The sequence below is a fragment of the Struthio camelus genome, chromosome 3, assembly GCF_040807025.1.
Source record: "Struthio camelus isolate bStrCam1 chromosome 3, bStrCam1.hap1, whole genome shotgun sequence".
NCBI lineage: Eukaryota > Metazoa > Chordata > Aves > Struthioniformes > Struthionidae > Struthio > Struthio camelus.
Window position 1 is genome coordinate 73,651,082 of NC_090944.1, and position 16,533 is coordinate 73,667,614.

The window sequence follows — 16,533 nt, forward strand, 5'->3', positions numbered from 1 at the left end:
GACCATAAAAAGCAGCTGGGAGAACAGCCTAACTCTGCAGCTCAGAGGAGGAGGAAAGATAATTATGTGGTACAAAAAATGTGTAAAGACTGAGAACTTTGATGTTTCACATCAGAGCAATAAATAGAGACAATGAATTTGCCTTTTCCCTAGTACTGATACTTTGCATCACATCCCCCTCCCAGTAAGAACTGTTTTTGTGGTGGGAGGATCCATTACATAACCTACAGATGTTCTACGTTCTTTAAAATGTAAACTTGAAGATGAACTATAACACAGATTCATCCCATGACAGTAAAAATTTAGTCTGCTCTTAAACATTTCTTGGATGCTGGCACTCCTTTAGAACATGCCTCCAAGTTGCACCTCCCCTGCTCAGGCACACTTGCCTATGACTTACGGCTTATTAAAACCCAACATTGTTATTGCTCAATAGTTCTAGATTTGGCTTTCATTGCCCATGTTATAAACACTTAACAACAGGGGTGCCATATTGAAGCACTGACAGATTCTCAGGGGGGTCAGGTCTACTGGCGCCTCCCCGATGAAATCACACGCTGTTAAACTAACTTTTTTTTTTCCTTAACTGGAGAAGAAAACAAAGCAGTCAAACTGCTATATGCATTTTCCAGCAACATTAATCCACTTCAAACCACTCCTAACCAAAGTAAATCACAGGTCTGTGAGAGAATGAGCTGCCTAAAGGTTCACCTCGGGCTATTTAGCCCACAAACAGGCTGCTGACTACTGGCAACAATGGTTGGTTGGGATTTATTTCTCAGTTTAATGTAATTGCTCATTTTGCTGTATCTTATGTTTGGACTAGCTGAGGGTCTACAGCGAGGTGAATTCCAGAGTAAAACGTGTTGCCAAGGTGCTGCTGGAGATTGGCACTGATAGAGTGCTGAAAGGCTATTTGAGCAATGTGTTTAACTTCCTGGATCGAAGTGAATCCTTCTCTTTCACTGGGAAAGGGAATAACTCCCAGAACAAGTTTGTCCAGACCTAGCTATTCTACTCTGGAGCAACTCGACTGGATGTTAATAGATCCTGGATTTTCATTTTAACTGCTTGATTCTGATACAAAACAGGGAAGCTGGAAACCCTATCAATGAAATATGGTACTGTTGAAATATAATATAGCTGTAAATACTTTGCAATAATCTTAAAAGCAGCAAATGTAGTATTCTGGCTGCCAATGCTATTTGAAAGACAGTTGTTAGTATGCTGTGATTACACCACATTTATAAATGGATGGGCATTACTTTCTGAAGATACAGGAGTTAAAGGCTGCATACAATATACGTCTGTTCAAGATGAGTGTTCCTGTTGAAGCCCAGTTTAGCACAGCTCTTGTGCACACTGTTACAGCATAGTCATTAAGATAAAACTTGCCAAATGCAGGTATAAATTTTTAGTTCATTATAAGATTTGATCTGTAGTCATTATGGGAACTGTTAATAATCCGCAAGGAGGTGATATGTAAACAATTAAAGTTTTTGGGGCTCTGGGGCAATTTTACTGGCTGGATGATTCTGTCAGTATTCACTACCAATAGGACCATTGAAATGTGCAGTTCTCTAGTTGTTTTCATAATAAGTATATTCTCAGGTAAGAAAGGCTAAGTAAAGTTATTGAAGAATTCAGAGATGGAAATTCAAGGTCACACGAATAGGGTGCGCTTTTTGCAATCATTTACTCCAGAGAAAATAGACTAAACATGGGATAATTAAATATGAAATAAGGTATGATACGGAGAAAAGAAGATTTTGTCTCTAAACAAGTAAAAACAATGGCCTTGAAGGTACCTGTCAATAATAAGAAGTTGTCATAAAAGGCATCATCATTACAGAAAACCTCGATGCCAGCAAAACTAAAGATTCAGCAAAACTTAGAGTATTTGACATTTATGTACGTTTCAAGAGTATGCAGAGTACTGACAGGGCATTCCCTCCCTGAGTAAAAACTCAATCATTCATTTAATCTCTTCAAGAGAGTTGTTGTGAGACTTTCGTTTCAGGGGAAGTGACAGTTACAACGGCTGCAGGCAGGATAGATTACCTTTGTCAATCTGCTCTGACAGTTCCTGTACTTTCTTTAGTCGCTCTTAGAGACGGGGTACTGAACTGGAAATACCCCAAGTTTAACGAGGCTTTGGAATTCCTGCAATTCCTACACGCTGATGTTTCATCAGCATCCATGAGGAATCTGCCTTCAATATCTTCCCAGGCAGCCTGGAGACAAAGAGCATGAGGCCTGACTCTTAATGAAATACTGCCCTCACTTTCAACTATTTAGAAAAGTGACCAATTGTTTTTATGAAAGATTGTAGTGATGCTGCATGTCACACTGCCTTTACATCTATAAATCATTAGTAATTGAAGTGCCGTTTTTACATACTAGAGGACTCTATTCAAGTACTTTTTAAAGGTGGTAGGGAAAGGAATATAATGGGAAAACAGAAATATGAATAAAAGTAGCTTTTTTTTTGCTTCTGAGATCATCTATTTTTTCATAGAAATAGAGAAGCTGTTTGCTCTGCCTTAAATTCTGTAAATCAGATGTCATGTTTGTCTGATCATCTGCATTAAGTACCTCACTGATTATTGCAACGTTAGAAGAGACACATGTGTTGAACATCATACTTGGTATGTGCTGGAGAGAACAGAACAGAGAGAAGACAGCTATAAATATTGTTTTTACTCCCATAACCTTTTACCTGCGTAAGCTGGCTTTTCAAAACTTGGCTGCCTGTAGCTTAAAAAGGTCAAAATTGTTCATGTTCAAATTTTGTGCCAAGAAAATCTTACTACATTTTTAAAACACTCTAACATTACTAAAATAGGTTAATGTTAATTAAATGCATTTAATAAGTAGAAAATGAACATGCCACTTATTGGAGTTTTCACGACAAAAGAATTCAGGTGTTTACTCGCTGAATTTTGTCATAGGTAAAAATTTAGCCCTATCTATTTATTACAATTACTTGATATGAATCTCTCTTCTTAAAACATGTAATTCTTTAATTTATCACACACATAGAATTTGAATATAATGAACTTCAAAAAGGGATTTTAGTAGATAAAATTTTCTCCACCACAGAAAGAAACTAAAAGCATATTCTGTCTAGGGTAGGTGTACACTGCTTACTGATACATATCTAAGCACTCAAAGGCAGGGGATGTGACCCCCAGGCACGTTGGAAATGGAAACGCAGCCTATGAAGGAGCACCTAAATACCAGTGAAGTAGTACGCGATACATTACTGCATTAGTAGAGCTGACTGGAGTAGCTTTTCAATCAGCTCTCTGCATGAACTTTTCTTCTGCCACTTGTGCCCTCTTTGCTGCTGTTTTACTTTCACTGTTTTGGCAAAGGGCTCCTGCAGAAGCATTCCTATATTCCTGTGTACTCTGTAGTATCCTGTAAACAGGTCATCTTGCCTGACAGCACCCTTTGCCAGTGGAGTCTCTTCCTATGGAGGATTGTGCCTATGTAACGTGGTGCTTCTCTTCTGACAGGTGGTAGTGGGCCATCACAGCCTACCAGGCAGACCAGGCAGGCCTTCCAATTTACTTATCTCATCAAAGGACCAGAGTTCATTTCACATTTCTTTTGAATATCATGTCCTTTTATCTCTATTCTCTAGTTGCAACTCTTTCATTTTTTTCTTCATTTTTCTCAACTCCATTTTCAGCTGCTGCTTGGTTCTGTCTCTTTTTCCATGGGGGACTTGTAAACCTAGTTTACCACATTTCCGCTTGTGCAACAGACACAGACTCATTGTATGTGTCTCATCTCAGAAAAGGGAGTTGGGAGTTGATCATTCATTAATTTATTTTCTTATCTAAACATGAATACTTTCTCACATGCATAATGAATTGCAGGCTGCAGTCTTATGTGGAAATACATCTTTATTACTGAAAATATTATTAACTGAGAATGACTATACTTTATGCTGTTCCTGAAAGAGAAAAAAAAGAAGCAGCCCAGTCCAGAATTCAGTAATTCAAGAGATGTGAAGGAATGATGAAGATTTGGAGGAGCTAATTTTACTTGTATTTATTTACCTCTTTCTTAAGGCTGACCAATTCTAAACACAGCAGTGATTTAAAATTTTCAGCAGTAAATCCTCTCTAACACAAATATGTATCATTGCACTTCAGGGGAAGTGAAAACTGGTGGTATTATTTTCAGAAGGGCTGCCCCTGTAAACCCAACAGTGAACTGTCCAACATCTCGGGACTAAGTATGGCAAGAGATGAAGACAGCTTCTTTCCCAGGAAGGAGGCCAGGCCCATCAGTGCTGCAATAGTCATAACCATGAAGCTCAGACTGAGACTTAAAACATCCTAAACTCAGGGATCATTTAGATCCAAGAATATGATCTGTTATATATTAGAGAATGAAAACTCGAAACTTCAGTGGGATTCAAAGACAGGCTTGGACTATGAATCCATTCCTGTCATAGATTTCAAGAAATGAAGTTTGGAGCCAGTTTTCCTGTTTGAACGCGTTGCTCCTCCTAACTGAATAATATGAACTCTTTACAGCTCACTATTGATACTCTTACCTCCCTGAGGTGGGAGCAGAAACTTGTATCTTCTTCCAGATCTGATTTGTATGAATATCACAAGTGCTGCTTATAAGCAACAGCATTAAGAAGCTGTTTAGGTAGTCTTTAGAAGAGATGTTGCACTTCTCTCTCAACTTCCCCAACAGACATATGTGTGTAGGTGATCTACATATGTGCAGTAGGTCTGCATACGTGCAGCAGATATGTCCAGGGCTGCTCTTCCTCTCTTCTCTGCTTTCTGATTGGTTGAAATTAAAAAGTAAAATAACCTTTGTCCGATGTCAAATTCCGACTCCTGCTCTCTGAGGGATCTGCTATTGACTCTGGAGCCAACTTAGAAACTTTCAGGAGAGAATGAGCAGCTGCTTTGGGGGCTGGTATAATCTTCCTGGCCTGGAGATGGACAGGGAGTGGAGAGAGTCTTGGCCCCATGTCTCACTACCATCCCCAATACAGAAGCCAGTGGAACAGACCCAACCCAGAAAGGGAAGTAAGCTGGGCCAGGAAAAGGGCAGGAGAAACTTATCCTAGCTTGGCAGGCATTCGCAGCAGTGGTAGCAAAGTGTCAGTCTAATCCTGAAGATTAAATCTTGAAGTCCTTCCTTACTTCTTGTTCATGGAAAATATTTGCTAACAGCGAAAATGCCCAAATGACTATTTTTGTGGGATGAGCAAAAATGAGCCCCTGCTACAATTCTGTGCCACTTTACACATCCAGGCTCAAACTAAATCTTTTTTGGATGCTTGAGCAGTTTGGTAACAGCTTATTTTTCATCCCATTGATGTGTACCTATGAGCTTTTACTGGCATCGGAAATAAAATTGCTGCAGTATCTTTTCCTCATGATATTTCCAGCTGCAGCATAAGTAGTGAAAAATCTCCTGAAATAGACTGACTGTTCTAGCATGATTTTCATCCAGTTCTGTAGGTTGCAGGGGTTCAGGGAATTCGGATAAGCCTGTGAACTTGTATACAGTTATCTGAATCTTACTTCCAAACTTTTCAAAGTTAATCCATCATCATAATGGATCACATGGGATGTTAGTGGACTCTATGGAGCATTAGCTGTTTTCCCAATGTCATAATACTAGGACCAGTAAGTATTGTTAGATATTATAAGACAAAATTTGCCAGCCTGAAATGTGATGTTTGTATAACTATGTCTGGAACGTGCAATATGTCTGAGGAACTAAAGGAAAAGCAACAAAGAGTTTTCAAAGAGCAGCTTAAATTCAGGGGTGAGAGAGAAAGTGAATTCTGGAGTTCTTTCTTAAATCTGTGTTTCTCTAAATATCGTGATGGTTCTGAAGAAGAAGCTGGAAGATTTCTGCAAAAAATAGCCCATATCTGAACTCTCTTTCCTGAAGAACAAAAAGCAAATTTCTTTGTTTCCTGGGAGGGAGCTGGTATAAGAGCATTGGTGGAATTAAGTTTGAAATGCTGGTGCTGTTTTTCTTTTGCAATCTTTGAGTAGTATGTGCTTCCACGTAGGAAGGTTAATATAGGCATCTGTTTGCTCTTTTTAGGTGTACTGTTATGTACTGAGATGTACTGAAGAGGCTCTGTGTGGGAGGTTGGCTTTTGTATGTTTGTTTGTTTGCGTTTATTTCGGTGTGAGGGAGGTGAAAACAGTGAGTTTCAAACGTTTTGTTCAGTTACAAAATTGTTGCTGATTTTCATCTCTTTTGAAGCTCTGGGAGTTTTTTACTTATCTAATTCTTTCTAGGTTCTAGTATTTGTTGTAAATATCACTTTATACTAACCCCCTTTCCCCCAAAAAGACAATGCTAACCATTTTATCTTACATAAGAGAGAAAGCTATAAGTGCTGTAAAAGAGAAAGGAAAATAAACGAGAAAGAGAGGGAATGGAGAAGGAGGGGAAATAGACAGTTCTCAGCAGTTTTCCAAACCTACCCCCCCGTGTTTTTATTCCCTTTTGGTCATAGACACTAACACCATGAAATAAGTAGATAAGCAAGTATCGATCACTTTTATATATAAAATATTAGGCTGTCCTTAACCACTATCACAAGCTTTGAGAGTAGTGATAAAAAGCTGAATCTTTTTTGTAGTGCCTGAGACAACTGCTGCTGACGTGAGTAGTGAGTACTGACTTTAATAGGAGTGGATTAGGAGTGGATTAGACCCATGAGCCCCACCAATTCCGCTTCTCCTATCAGTTAAACTGACCTGTCTGTCTGCATAAAGGACCCCAAAATTATGTCTTCTCCTTGAAAACAACAAACACTATTGTACTCTGATTTTAACTCTAAAGATGTTCCTGCACTTGGTATGTACAGGGAAAGAATATTAGCCCTGATAATATATCTGTACATGTGAATATAATTTTTAATTAACAAACACTAGCTTAGAGCCATAAAAGAATTGCATTTTACAAAAAATAGTCTTTACTCATAGGTGTTATGGAGAGCTCAAATTCAGTGTGAAACGATTGCTTTATTTAATAATTTTTTTAGGGTTTTTGTATTTTAAATTGGATCATTTTATAGAAATACAAATGGCTGCATCAGCGTGGCTCTCATTCCTGATCACTGAGAGGAGGGAACGCGGAACAGATACTGGAACGTAAATCAGATCAACCAATATGCAATGAACAATATGCAATGAAATACTAAGCTTAACTGTTTATACACTTAAAGGCCGTAGCTTCCTGTTTCTGTCCTGTTGGTGGCAGATGTAATGTACAGGTGATAGACTGTCCTGATCTGCTTGTTCTTGTCCCTCACTTGTGCCAAAGATTGCCACCCCCATTCATTTACCAGTTCAGCTGTTTGCAAGGTGAAGTTCTGAATCACAGCTGTGAAATTACTGCATTTTTTTAAACCGTTTTAAAAAAAAAAATCCACCTTTTGGTGGTTTTGTTTTTATTAAATCATTTCAAAGATTACATTTAGGAGGCAGCCAGATAACAATGTAATGTACTGGAGAGGGCCATAACTTTCATCAGCAGGAGGTGAGACCACCTGTAAAATTGGATCTGATGCTAACAAATAGTAACATGGATGAGTTGTTTGCTTAAGCCACAGAGAATAAAGGTAATAGGTGCTAGCTTAAGTTTTTCTTTGTGAATGCTAAGGAATACAGTGCTGAGAATTTTATACTTACCCATCCTTACATATAAACAATGAGCTAGACTGTCCATTCCTTCTACGGCTCCTTGAAAATCATTTGATTATGACATTATTAACAAGGTGTCTTTGAGCATCTCTAGTGCCAAAACAGAGGCAGCAGAGGACAAAGATAGAGACACTAGTGCAAAGTCTTTAACTAAATATATCATTTCTTTTCTTTTCAGAGGTGCGGAGAAATCTTATTGGATAATCCTGACCAGAATGCCAAATGTGTTCGCATGCTAGGTAAGAGTAAGAGTCTTCTGCCCTTTTGATATGAGAAGTGTGTGGAAGCATATTTCATTGGGGGTTTCTTCTCGAAAGCAAATAATAATGGCTGTGGTGATTCACAATGGCATGTATATAGCTCACCCGCATGCAGTCCTCATTATTATGTTCTTAATGATGAATTTTCAGTTACTTGAAGTGTTTTATTCTAGTAGTGCCCACCTACATAGATGAAAACACAGGTATATCAACACTGCAGTTGTAAACTGTAATGTACTCAAGTTCAGAACACATCCTGAGAAGCTGAAAATTTCTGTAATCACATCAAGCTTTTAAAATTGACCTGGGGAAAATGTGAACTTTTCTAGGCTACACATCTTTAATATAAGGGAACATTTATGTATGTAGAAAAGGAATATCAAATTCACAAATATATTTCAAAAGCCTGTAGGTCAGACCTTCAGCTGCATCAATCAGCAAAATTCCATTCATTGGAATTTCACCGATTTGCACCAGCTGGGCACTCTGCCCATCATTTGTAAAATTTAAGAAGGGGCAGAAATGTCTGTTCTTTGGCAACAATACAGGAATGTTCTGCTATGATTCATTAATTTCTGTGACCAATTTTATTGTATTTGCATGTTTCATCTATAGTGCTAGTACTGAAATGTTAATAACATCATTAGTACTACAGTGAAAAATAGTTGTAGCTATCTAAAAGCCTAGAAAATAATGTTTACTCAGGAAAAATGAAATAATGAAACATTTCCAGGATTAGGCTTTAAATTCTGAAGACCTTTCACCTGCCAGGGCAGAGATAAATATATGCTGCAAACTAGAGCATTGCTTCTAATAACACAGAGGCTGACATTGTCACAGTTTTAAAAATTGTAACTGGCAATGTCTAAGAACTTAATTCCCATCTGGGTGCATGGCTGTGTTCTGTAATAACAGATTATGTGGTTTGGTGTTTATATTCATTAAATCCTATTGTCACAGTAGACCATAATTGCTGTAGAGGAAATCTGTCATGCTCATAATGTACAGATCCCAACAGATGAACGGCCACAATGGAGCATAATGATCTGTTACATCAAAGATCCATGGTTAGAGGTTCTAAACGGCACAAGCTGACAGAAGAGATACCCTTGTGATCCTTTACGATGCCAATTATAATCTATGGTTTAAATATCATTGAGTTCATAATACTGTAGTTCTAAGGAAGTTATATCCATGAAAATGTTATTATCTCTCTCTTTTTTTGTTCAAATAAAGGAGATGATTGAGCACAAAAAAGCTGAACTAAAGATGGAAGTCTTCAGTTTCAGCTGGTTGGTCAGTTGGTTTGGCATTTTTATACCAAGTCAGTCCAAATTTGGAAGCTTGGCATTGTCTTTAGTGCAAATGATTCTTTAGGAGCACTGAACAGAGCAAGACCTTTTTTCCTTTAGATATGTTCTTATCTATGTCTCCTAGTTTGTGCATGTGTAAGAATAATAACATATACTGCATTCTTGTAAGGAAACTGATAAGAAAGTAAAAATGACCCCAAGGAGGTCTAGCTGGTGTGGCTAGCTCAAGGTGTGGCTAGCTCAAGGAGTTTCTCAGGCAGATGTTACATCTCTAGCAGAAATAAAAAACAAAGTTTCTTCCCTAGTATTTATCAGTGTAGATGGCAAATTAAGGACCATAGTGTTCTATATAATATATTTCACCCTAAGGTATATCAAATGATGCAGTGAGCTGAGGTTGTTCTAAATGTAAGTAGGTATCCCATAACTGGCTCTATAAACCATATAGGAAGTAGAAGCAAACTTTATATGGCTGTTCTGAGGGCAGCTCCTGGGGATGAACTCCATTGTCTGGATTTTTTAGAGAAAATTTGTCAAGGAAATGCATGTGGCTCTGAGAGTGCTATAAAGCCAGAGAACTTCTGTTCTGATTCTTTCTCCTTTCCAATTCTGTGAGGAAGAGTGGGAGCCAGAAATTGTACAGGCTAAAGTGAAAGATCTAAGACTTTGTGTTGAATGCGTCATGTAGTATACAATTTCAGATTTTACGAGGGAGTTGAATTTCCAAGGAAATGAAAGGCAAAGTTTGTCACTGGTCAACGTAAAGCTGACATCATAATTTCTGTGGGTATAACTAGTGAACAAAGCACAACATGCCTTCAGAGAGGGACATCTTTGTGACTACACAGTCTTTGAAATGTGCCGAAACAATCATGTTGTCATTTACTCTAACAGTGTCACAGTGCTGAAAGAAATCTAGAGGGCAAGTCCCAGCAACTGCAAGAGGGTAATTATTTAGTATGAGAAGAAATACAAGAGTCTGGAACACTGAATATATTTCTCCAGGTATCTTTGACACAAAAGCAATCTATACTTGGAACTGTGCAATATTAAGCTGTATTCTAAAATGATAGTAATTATTGTTGACAAAAAAAGTCTGTATCTGGATTATACTTCTGCTTCAGGTTCTGCTTCAAATTTAAAGATTTTTGGAATAATGCCAGGCTTGCTACTATGATTTCAAATTCCTTAATGTTACATAGATTATGTGGATAGGGTTCTTTTTCCATAAAGATTGAGATGGAGAGGTTTGCCTTGAAAATCTTTTTCTATTTCTATCTTTCTACTGAAAAACAAGAAGACATAGCTTGATAAATACTAAATGTTTACAATGGCTACAGTCAAAGTAGTTATCTTTTCAATTGACTGACTTGACATTGATTAACCAAAACTTAGGAGTCAGAAAATCAGTTTAATGACTTTTTTTTTTTAGCATTGGAGTACTTGGTTTTTACATCCCAATTGTGAAAAATAACTTGAACAAATAAATTAAATGGTCACTTAACTGTGCTTCCTGAGGATACAATAAATAACAACTATGTGCTCTGCCCAGGATATGCTTATTATCAGTGTAATAACATGTACTCAGCTACTTACAGAAAATGATGTGCTCCCTCTTATGCTTTATATTATACTTGTTTCTTTATGTTGTACTAGATAAAGCTATATAACTTTTGTAATTTGCAGAAGAAAGGTGGTCAACAGATCACTTTACCCTTTTGAAGACCCAAGATCAGGTCCTAACTCTATCACAGGTTTCTTGAGTATGGCATTGGGTAAGGCTTTAAACCTCCCTGTGCTTCCATTGTCCTTTGAAAAATGGGAAGAGAAGTGCTTCCTCACTTCCCGACAATGCTGAGAATAAGTTTTGAGGTTGAGGTACTGTAGTAATGTAGGTCATAAAAATACCACGCTGTCAACAAAAGCATGTCAGAGGTTTCACTTCAGGGTCTGAGTCTCTCCGGAGCCACAGGTAGTTCATCAACATTTCCATGCAGGGAGAAAAACTGCACTGTTCTGCTTAAACTGGAACTGTTATCAAGTTAGTGTAGATACTCAACCATGACAAAGTTGATAAATATGCTGAGCTCGATGTCCAAAAGCATTTTACTTTATGCTACTCTCTAGAAGTTAGAACCCTGGATTCCTCATGTCCCTTACTTATGCTGATTGTGATTTTAAAAGAGATTATTGGCAACAAATTTGAACAAATAGTGGGGAACTCACTACCTGGTTATTAGTTCATATATTCATATCATGCAGGCAGAAGGAACTCTCTGTCTCCTTACAGGGCCCACTGCTATTTTCAGTGGCACAGCCTATGGTTAACGCTTCCCATATGTAGACAGACATATTCGGAGCTCAGACATGACACAGTGTTGTATCATGCAGAGATAATTGGGTTAGTTTGCTGTGAAAATTGTTGGTTGGGTGCCTAAGCTAATTAACTCTGCTGGGAAGAATTGCATACAAGCTTGGGAGAGTACGAAGTTAATGCAACTGTACCAGTTCTCACATCTTAACTAGCTCATTCAAAGCTCACTCAGTCACGTCTAAAAGGCAGAGCACTGAGTTTTATGAATTCATCCTGGAAGAAATAACACTCCCATATCAGGCTTCAGGATTGGTACAGAAGAAAGTGCTCATGCTGAAATATTTTAGAATGGTGAAATTTAGATTATGATGTCTGTGGTGATCTTACATTCTGCTCTTAGTCAATTCTTTTCTATTGTAGTCAATCCTTTTCTATTGTTCTAATATTACGCCTCTTTTAGTGTGGTATAGAAGAATCAAATATCCCAGAAATGCACACTGGGAAAAATTGTCTGATACTGATCTAGACTTCTGACAGAAAAACATTGTTCTTGAATACACCTGTCCCTCTAAGCTGTGGATGAGTAGTCTATGGGGTGATCAGCTATCACATGTGCCTGCATAACACAAATTCTTTGGAATTTCTTCACCTAACCATTTGTAATGGTACAGAAAAAAAATTTTGGTCACCTGGCTCTCCCAAGGGCACTGTGTCATGTCAATTTGTCACTGATAACACGACTTAATAATTTATTTTTTTAATACTCATATTGCCTCTTTGCATAAAGATCTGCCAGAAAGAGATTTGTTTTCATTTTAGAAGTGAAATATAGTGTATAAATATGTAGTGTATAAATAGATATCAGTTTGTAGAGGATAGCCAAGGAAAAGCTCAGTTTTCCATATATTTGCTATATAGGAAATACGCAGGCACACTCATCATAATATATACAAAATTAAATCATCCCTCCAGTTTCATCTATTCAGCCTTACTGATGGCAGTGGAGTAAGGGGAATGGATAATAAAAGCGTATGATCTAGTGTATTATTGTAGTGACCAGACTTCCACTACCAGATTTTGTATTTATTCCTTACTTAAACACTGGATACTTTTTGAAGAAATCATGCCTCTTGCTAGCTAACTCTGCAGTATGCAGAGCTCTTTCCAAGGGAAATGCGAATTGCTCTCCTTAAGGAGCTCCTTAAGGAGCTAGTTAGTAAGATGAAAACAGAAGCCTCAAAGATACCCCATGGCAAATGGCTGAGGTGCTTTCTCCTCATTATTGTAAATTCCATACAGACAGGAATAATGTGCCTGGGTTTTGTTTCCCTTTTGGTGTAGACTTAATCCATGAAGAAGTAGACAGATGAATCCTTGTTTGGAATAAAAGTAGTTTCCTCACAAATAGCCATTTAGAATTCATCCAAGAAAAGAGCAATCAAAAAAAAAAGTTTGTGTTGGAGGGAGAACCTTTTCTTCCTCAGACTACTAAAACATAAATTTGTTGTTTTAGGGCCACACACTTACTTTTATATTCCTAATTCTCCCTCCAAAAAAAGATGTTTTGTGGCATGCTTCTACCATTTATTACCTATGGAGCATTTGGCCATGAAATGAGTTTCATGGATCCAGCTTGGTGGCTCCTTGCCCACTGCAGAAAACCACCACACATTTGAACAGAGTTGGCAGCTGCAGCTTAAGAGAGAGACATTACTGGAATAACAACTGTGTTGAAAGCCAGGATTGAGGGGTACTGGCAAGGCTCTGACTGGCTGGCCTCTAACTTACATAAGCATTGAACTCATCTTCACTAAAAAAAAAAAAAAAAAAGGTTCTATTTAAATTTACTCTGAGAAACTTAATAAGGTAAATAACTGTATAACCTAATGGGAGAAATAAATGAAGTGGAGGGAGGGAAAGAAATAAGGCAGCTAAGCAAATAGTTTTGCCCTGGTCACACTCTTCAGCTTTGTAAAGCTTTCTGGAGCCTCCACTGACATAATTTGAAATGTGACCCTGTATCTCTTGTACACCCAAAACTTCTACTGAAACTGATAGGCACGCATGAGCAATGGTGCTCTAAATAGCCAAATATACACTCTATTTATATCCCAATCATTTGAAGACCTACATGTGCGCTTGACCTTGTGCAGACTAAGTATTCTATCTATGCAAATGATATTAAAATAAGCACATGAAATAGTCTTTGTAAAATTAGGTAATATTTATGGAAAAAAAATCTTCACTGACTAATAAGCAATCTATACTTGTCATGATGTTGCCCATCAGGATTACTCAGAACTTTATAGTGATGGGTGGGGGTTTAGGATGTCTACTACAAACATACAGGTTTCTGTTCCATGAGCAGTTTGCAACACATGAAGATGGGAAGGAGATTTTCCACTCTAAGGCAACGATATGAATGCATAGAGACAGACAAACATTATTTCTCTTTCTGATATTTTATTAATGTAGATAAATTCAGATCTAAACATAAAATTTCATGCTATGAGCTTTTCACTTGTGTTTTATATTGTAACTCTCCATGAAAGTCTCTCAAGGTACCATTTCCACCCACAAGTTATTATGACTAGAAAGAATAGTGTGAGGTAGATAAGATTTCTGGGGCTATAGCTCCCCCTCATTTGAGCAGACAAAAAGTAGGTATTTTCAAACCATCTCTTTTACTTTTTTTCTTTTTTTTTTTTTGCAAAACTTCATTCCAGTGTATTAACTGGCTTTAAAAATAGGACTTAGCTCATGACCTTGCAATTATGCTTGTAAAGTCATTTAAAAAGTGACATCTCTATGACCTTATCATCATCAAAATAGCAGCTTATAACTCCTTCATGTCATTTAATTTAAGACACTCAGTCGTCCTCCCCCAGTTGGTTTTCTCTTACTGAAATGCAGTACATTGCAAATCTCTTTGGTTTTCTTTAAGAACACTCATTATTTGTTCACCAGCATGGTAAAGAGGAGACTAAAGACTTGGTGCACCAACCCATGCTTTATCTGGAAGGCCCCGGTCGAGATTCCAGGCTGCCTACGTTGGAGTGTAGCTTGGAAACTGAGAGTGGTAAAGTAGTGGGCACGAGGCTGCAACAGAAGATTCTTTGTCAAGGAGTTTACAGTGTACACACGCCATCATTGTGCCCCTTCATCACTGTGTTATCATTTTATGCTACACAAATAGGAATTCTTTGTCTCTATTATCATGAGATTTGTGCCCAAAACCACACAGAAGGTAAATATCAAATACATCTTGTTTCATGACCACTTGATTAATCTGGTTAAGAAGCTATACAAACAAAAAAAGATAAAAAGAATTGAAAATTCTTGCACTCTTAGTACATTTGAAAAAGCAGTTCTGCAGTATCATCTTATTAGTGCAGTAATACTAATTTAATTACTCTTTCAAGTAAATGTATAGTCTGGTAGCTGAGTGTCAGTGACCACCTGTTTATCCTGTTCTGTCCAGTAAATCAGGTCAGACTGAAATCACTTGTCTTGCCAGTATTGTACCTTTCACAAGGGTGCTAAAGAAGACAAAAACTGGTCTTAGTATTTTGAGCAGGCATGCAAAACACTTTTCTAAATGTAATTTCTCTTTTTTTCTATCTCTGAAAGCTAACTTGAGTCATAGCTAGTTTTTGTCCTATGTTTCAGCTTGGTACAGGAAAGAAATGGGGATGTTAGGAATCTTTGAGGGAACACAGTAGTGAGGAGTTCATGCATGAGGATTTGACTCCTGCTGTATAATGTAGACACATCATGACAGCCTTCCCTAGAAGGGAAAGTTGCTGTGTTGCCCACACCTACACAAGCCGTTCATTGGGACCAAGGGACCAAGGTTTTACTAGATTTAGATGCCAAAGCTCAGGAGATGATCAAAAAGCAAGCAAAGAGCCACACACACCCACACCAAAATACCCCAGATCTCTGATTCTTTAGCCTCTGTTTCCAGCAAAAAGGCATGAAAATTTGATTGAGAATAACACTGTATCTCACTTACTTAGAAAAAACATAGGTTTCTAAGTGCTTTCTGGCAGTGGCATTCAAAGCATGCCTACAAATACCAGCAGAACTTAGTGCAATACAAAACCAAGAATGACCTTCATTTTCATTCAAAGCATGCTGAAGACAGAGGAATTGCATTTTGCTTCCTGTATACATAATAATCAACTGAAAGTATAAGCTATGAATTCTGGGCTTTCATTGCCCTTAAGTGGTTAAAACTCACGGCACCCTCCTTTTATCTTTCCTACTCATGAGGCTGAAGGCAATACAGGTTGGGGTAAAGGGCTCAGTGCTCACCTATTGACTCGGCACAAGGAAAAATGATGGGAAGGCTCCAGGAGGACAGCAAATGGGACTTTGATTTGGAGTCTATGTAGGGGAGCATGTATACGTTACACAAGGAAAATCCTGAGTTTTTTTCCTTGATCTTTCCTATTTTTTTTTTCCTAGCAAGGCACTTATTAGGTAAAATAGAGAAACAGTTGCTTCACTGATTTACTGAAGATAATCTCATATCTTATTTCATGGTATATGTTACATGAGTTATTGCTGATCGCCTGCTGGAAAAAAGATTTCGAGTGCCTGTTCAGCCTCACAGTTTGATTTTTGCTCGTGCCTAACCTTATGCCTAAACACGGACTAAATTCACATAATTTCCCATACTCTTTGTCCAAACTGCTATGAGTGGGACGCGTTCACCAAAAAGTACTTGCTGTACAGAAAATTGCTGTGACTAACCATATTGCAAGAATAATGCTCTCTCACAAAATGGGAAGGGGGGAAAAGGAACAATTAATTGAGATAGTAATGGAACCAAATGAGAGGAAAACACTTATCCACAGTTTTGCAACCAAATGCCCCTTTATGATGGCATAGGTATAATAAGATCTCCGGATGCAAGCACTTCCAAA

At 37.8% G+C, this 16,533-nt stretch overlaps 1 protein-coding gene across 5 annotated transcripts in view; it reads left to right on the top strand.

Annotated features, from left to right (window-relative positions):
• The window catches only part of PDE7B (phosphodiesterase 7B), a 306,846-nt gene that overhangs the window by 171,846 nt on the left and 118,467 nt on the right, over window positions 1-16,533 (top strand). For all 5 annotated transcript variants that reach the window (XM_068938445.1, XM_068938446.1, XM_068938444.1 and 2 more), the window contains one exon: window positions 7,894-7,954. In XM_068938445.1, coding sequence (XP_068794546.1) covers window positions 7,894-7,954 — 61 coding nt within the window. The remainder of the gene's footprint in view (window positions 1-7,893; window positions 7,955-16,533) is intronic.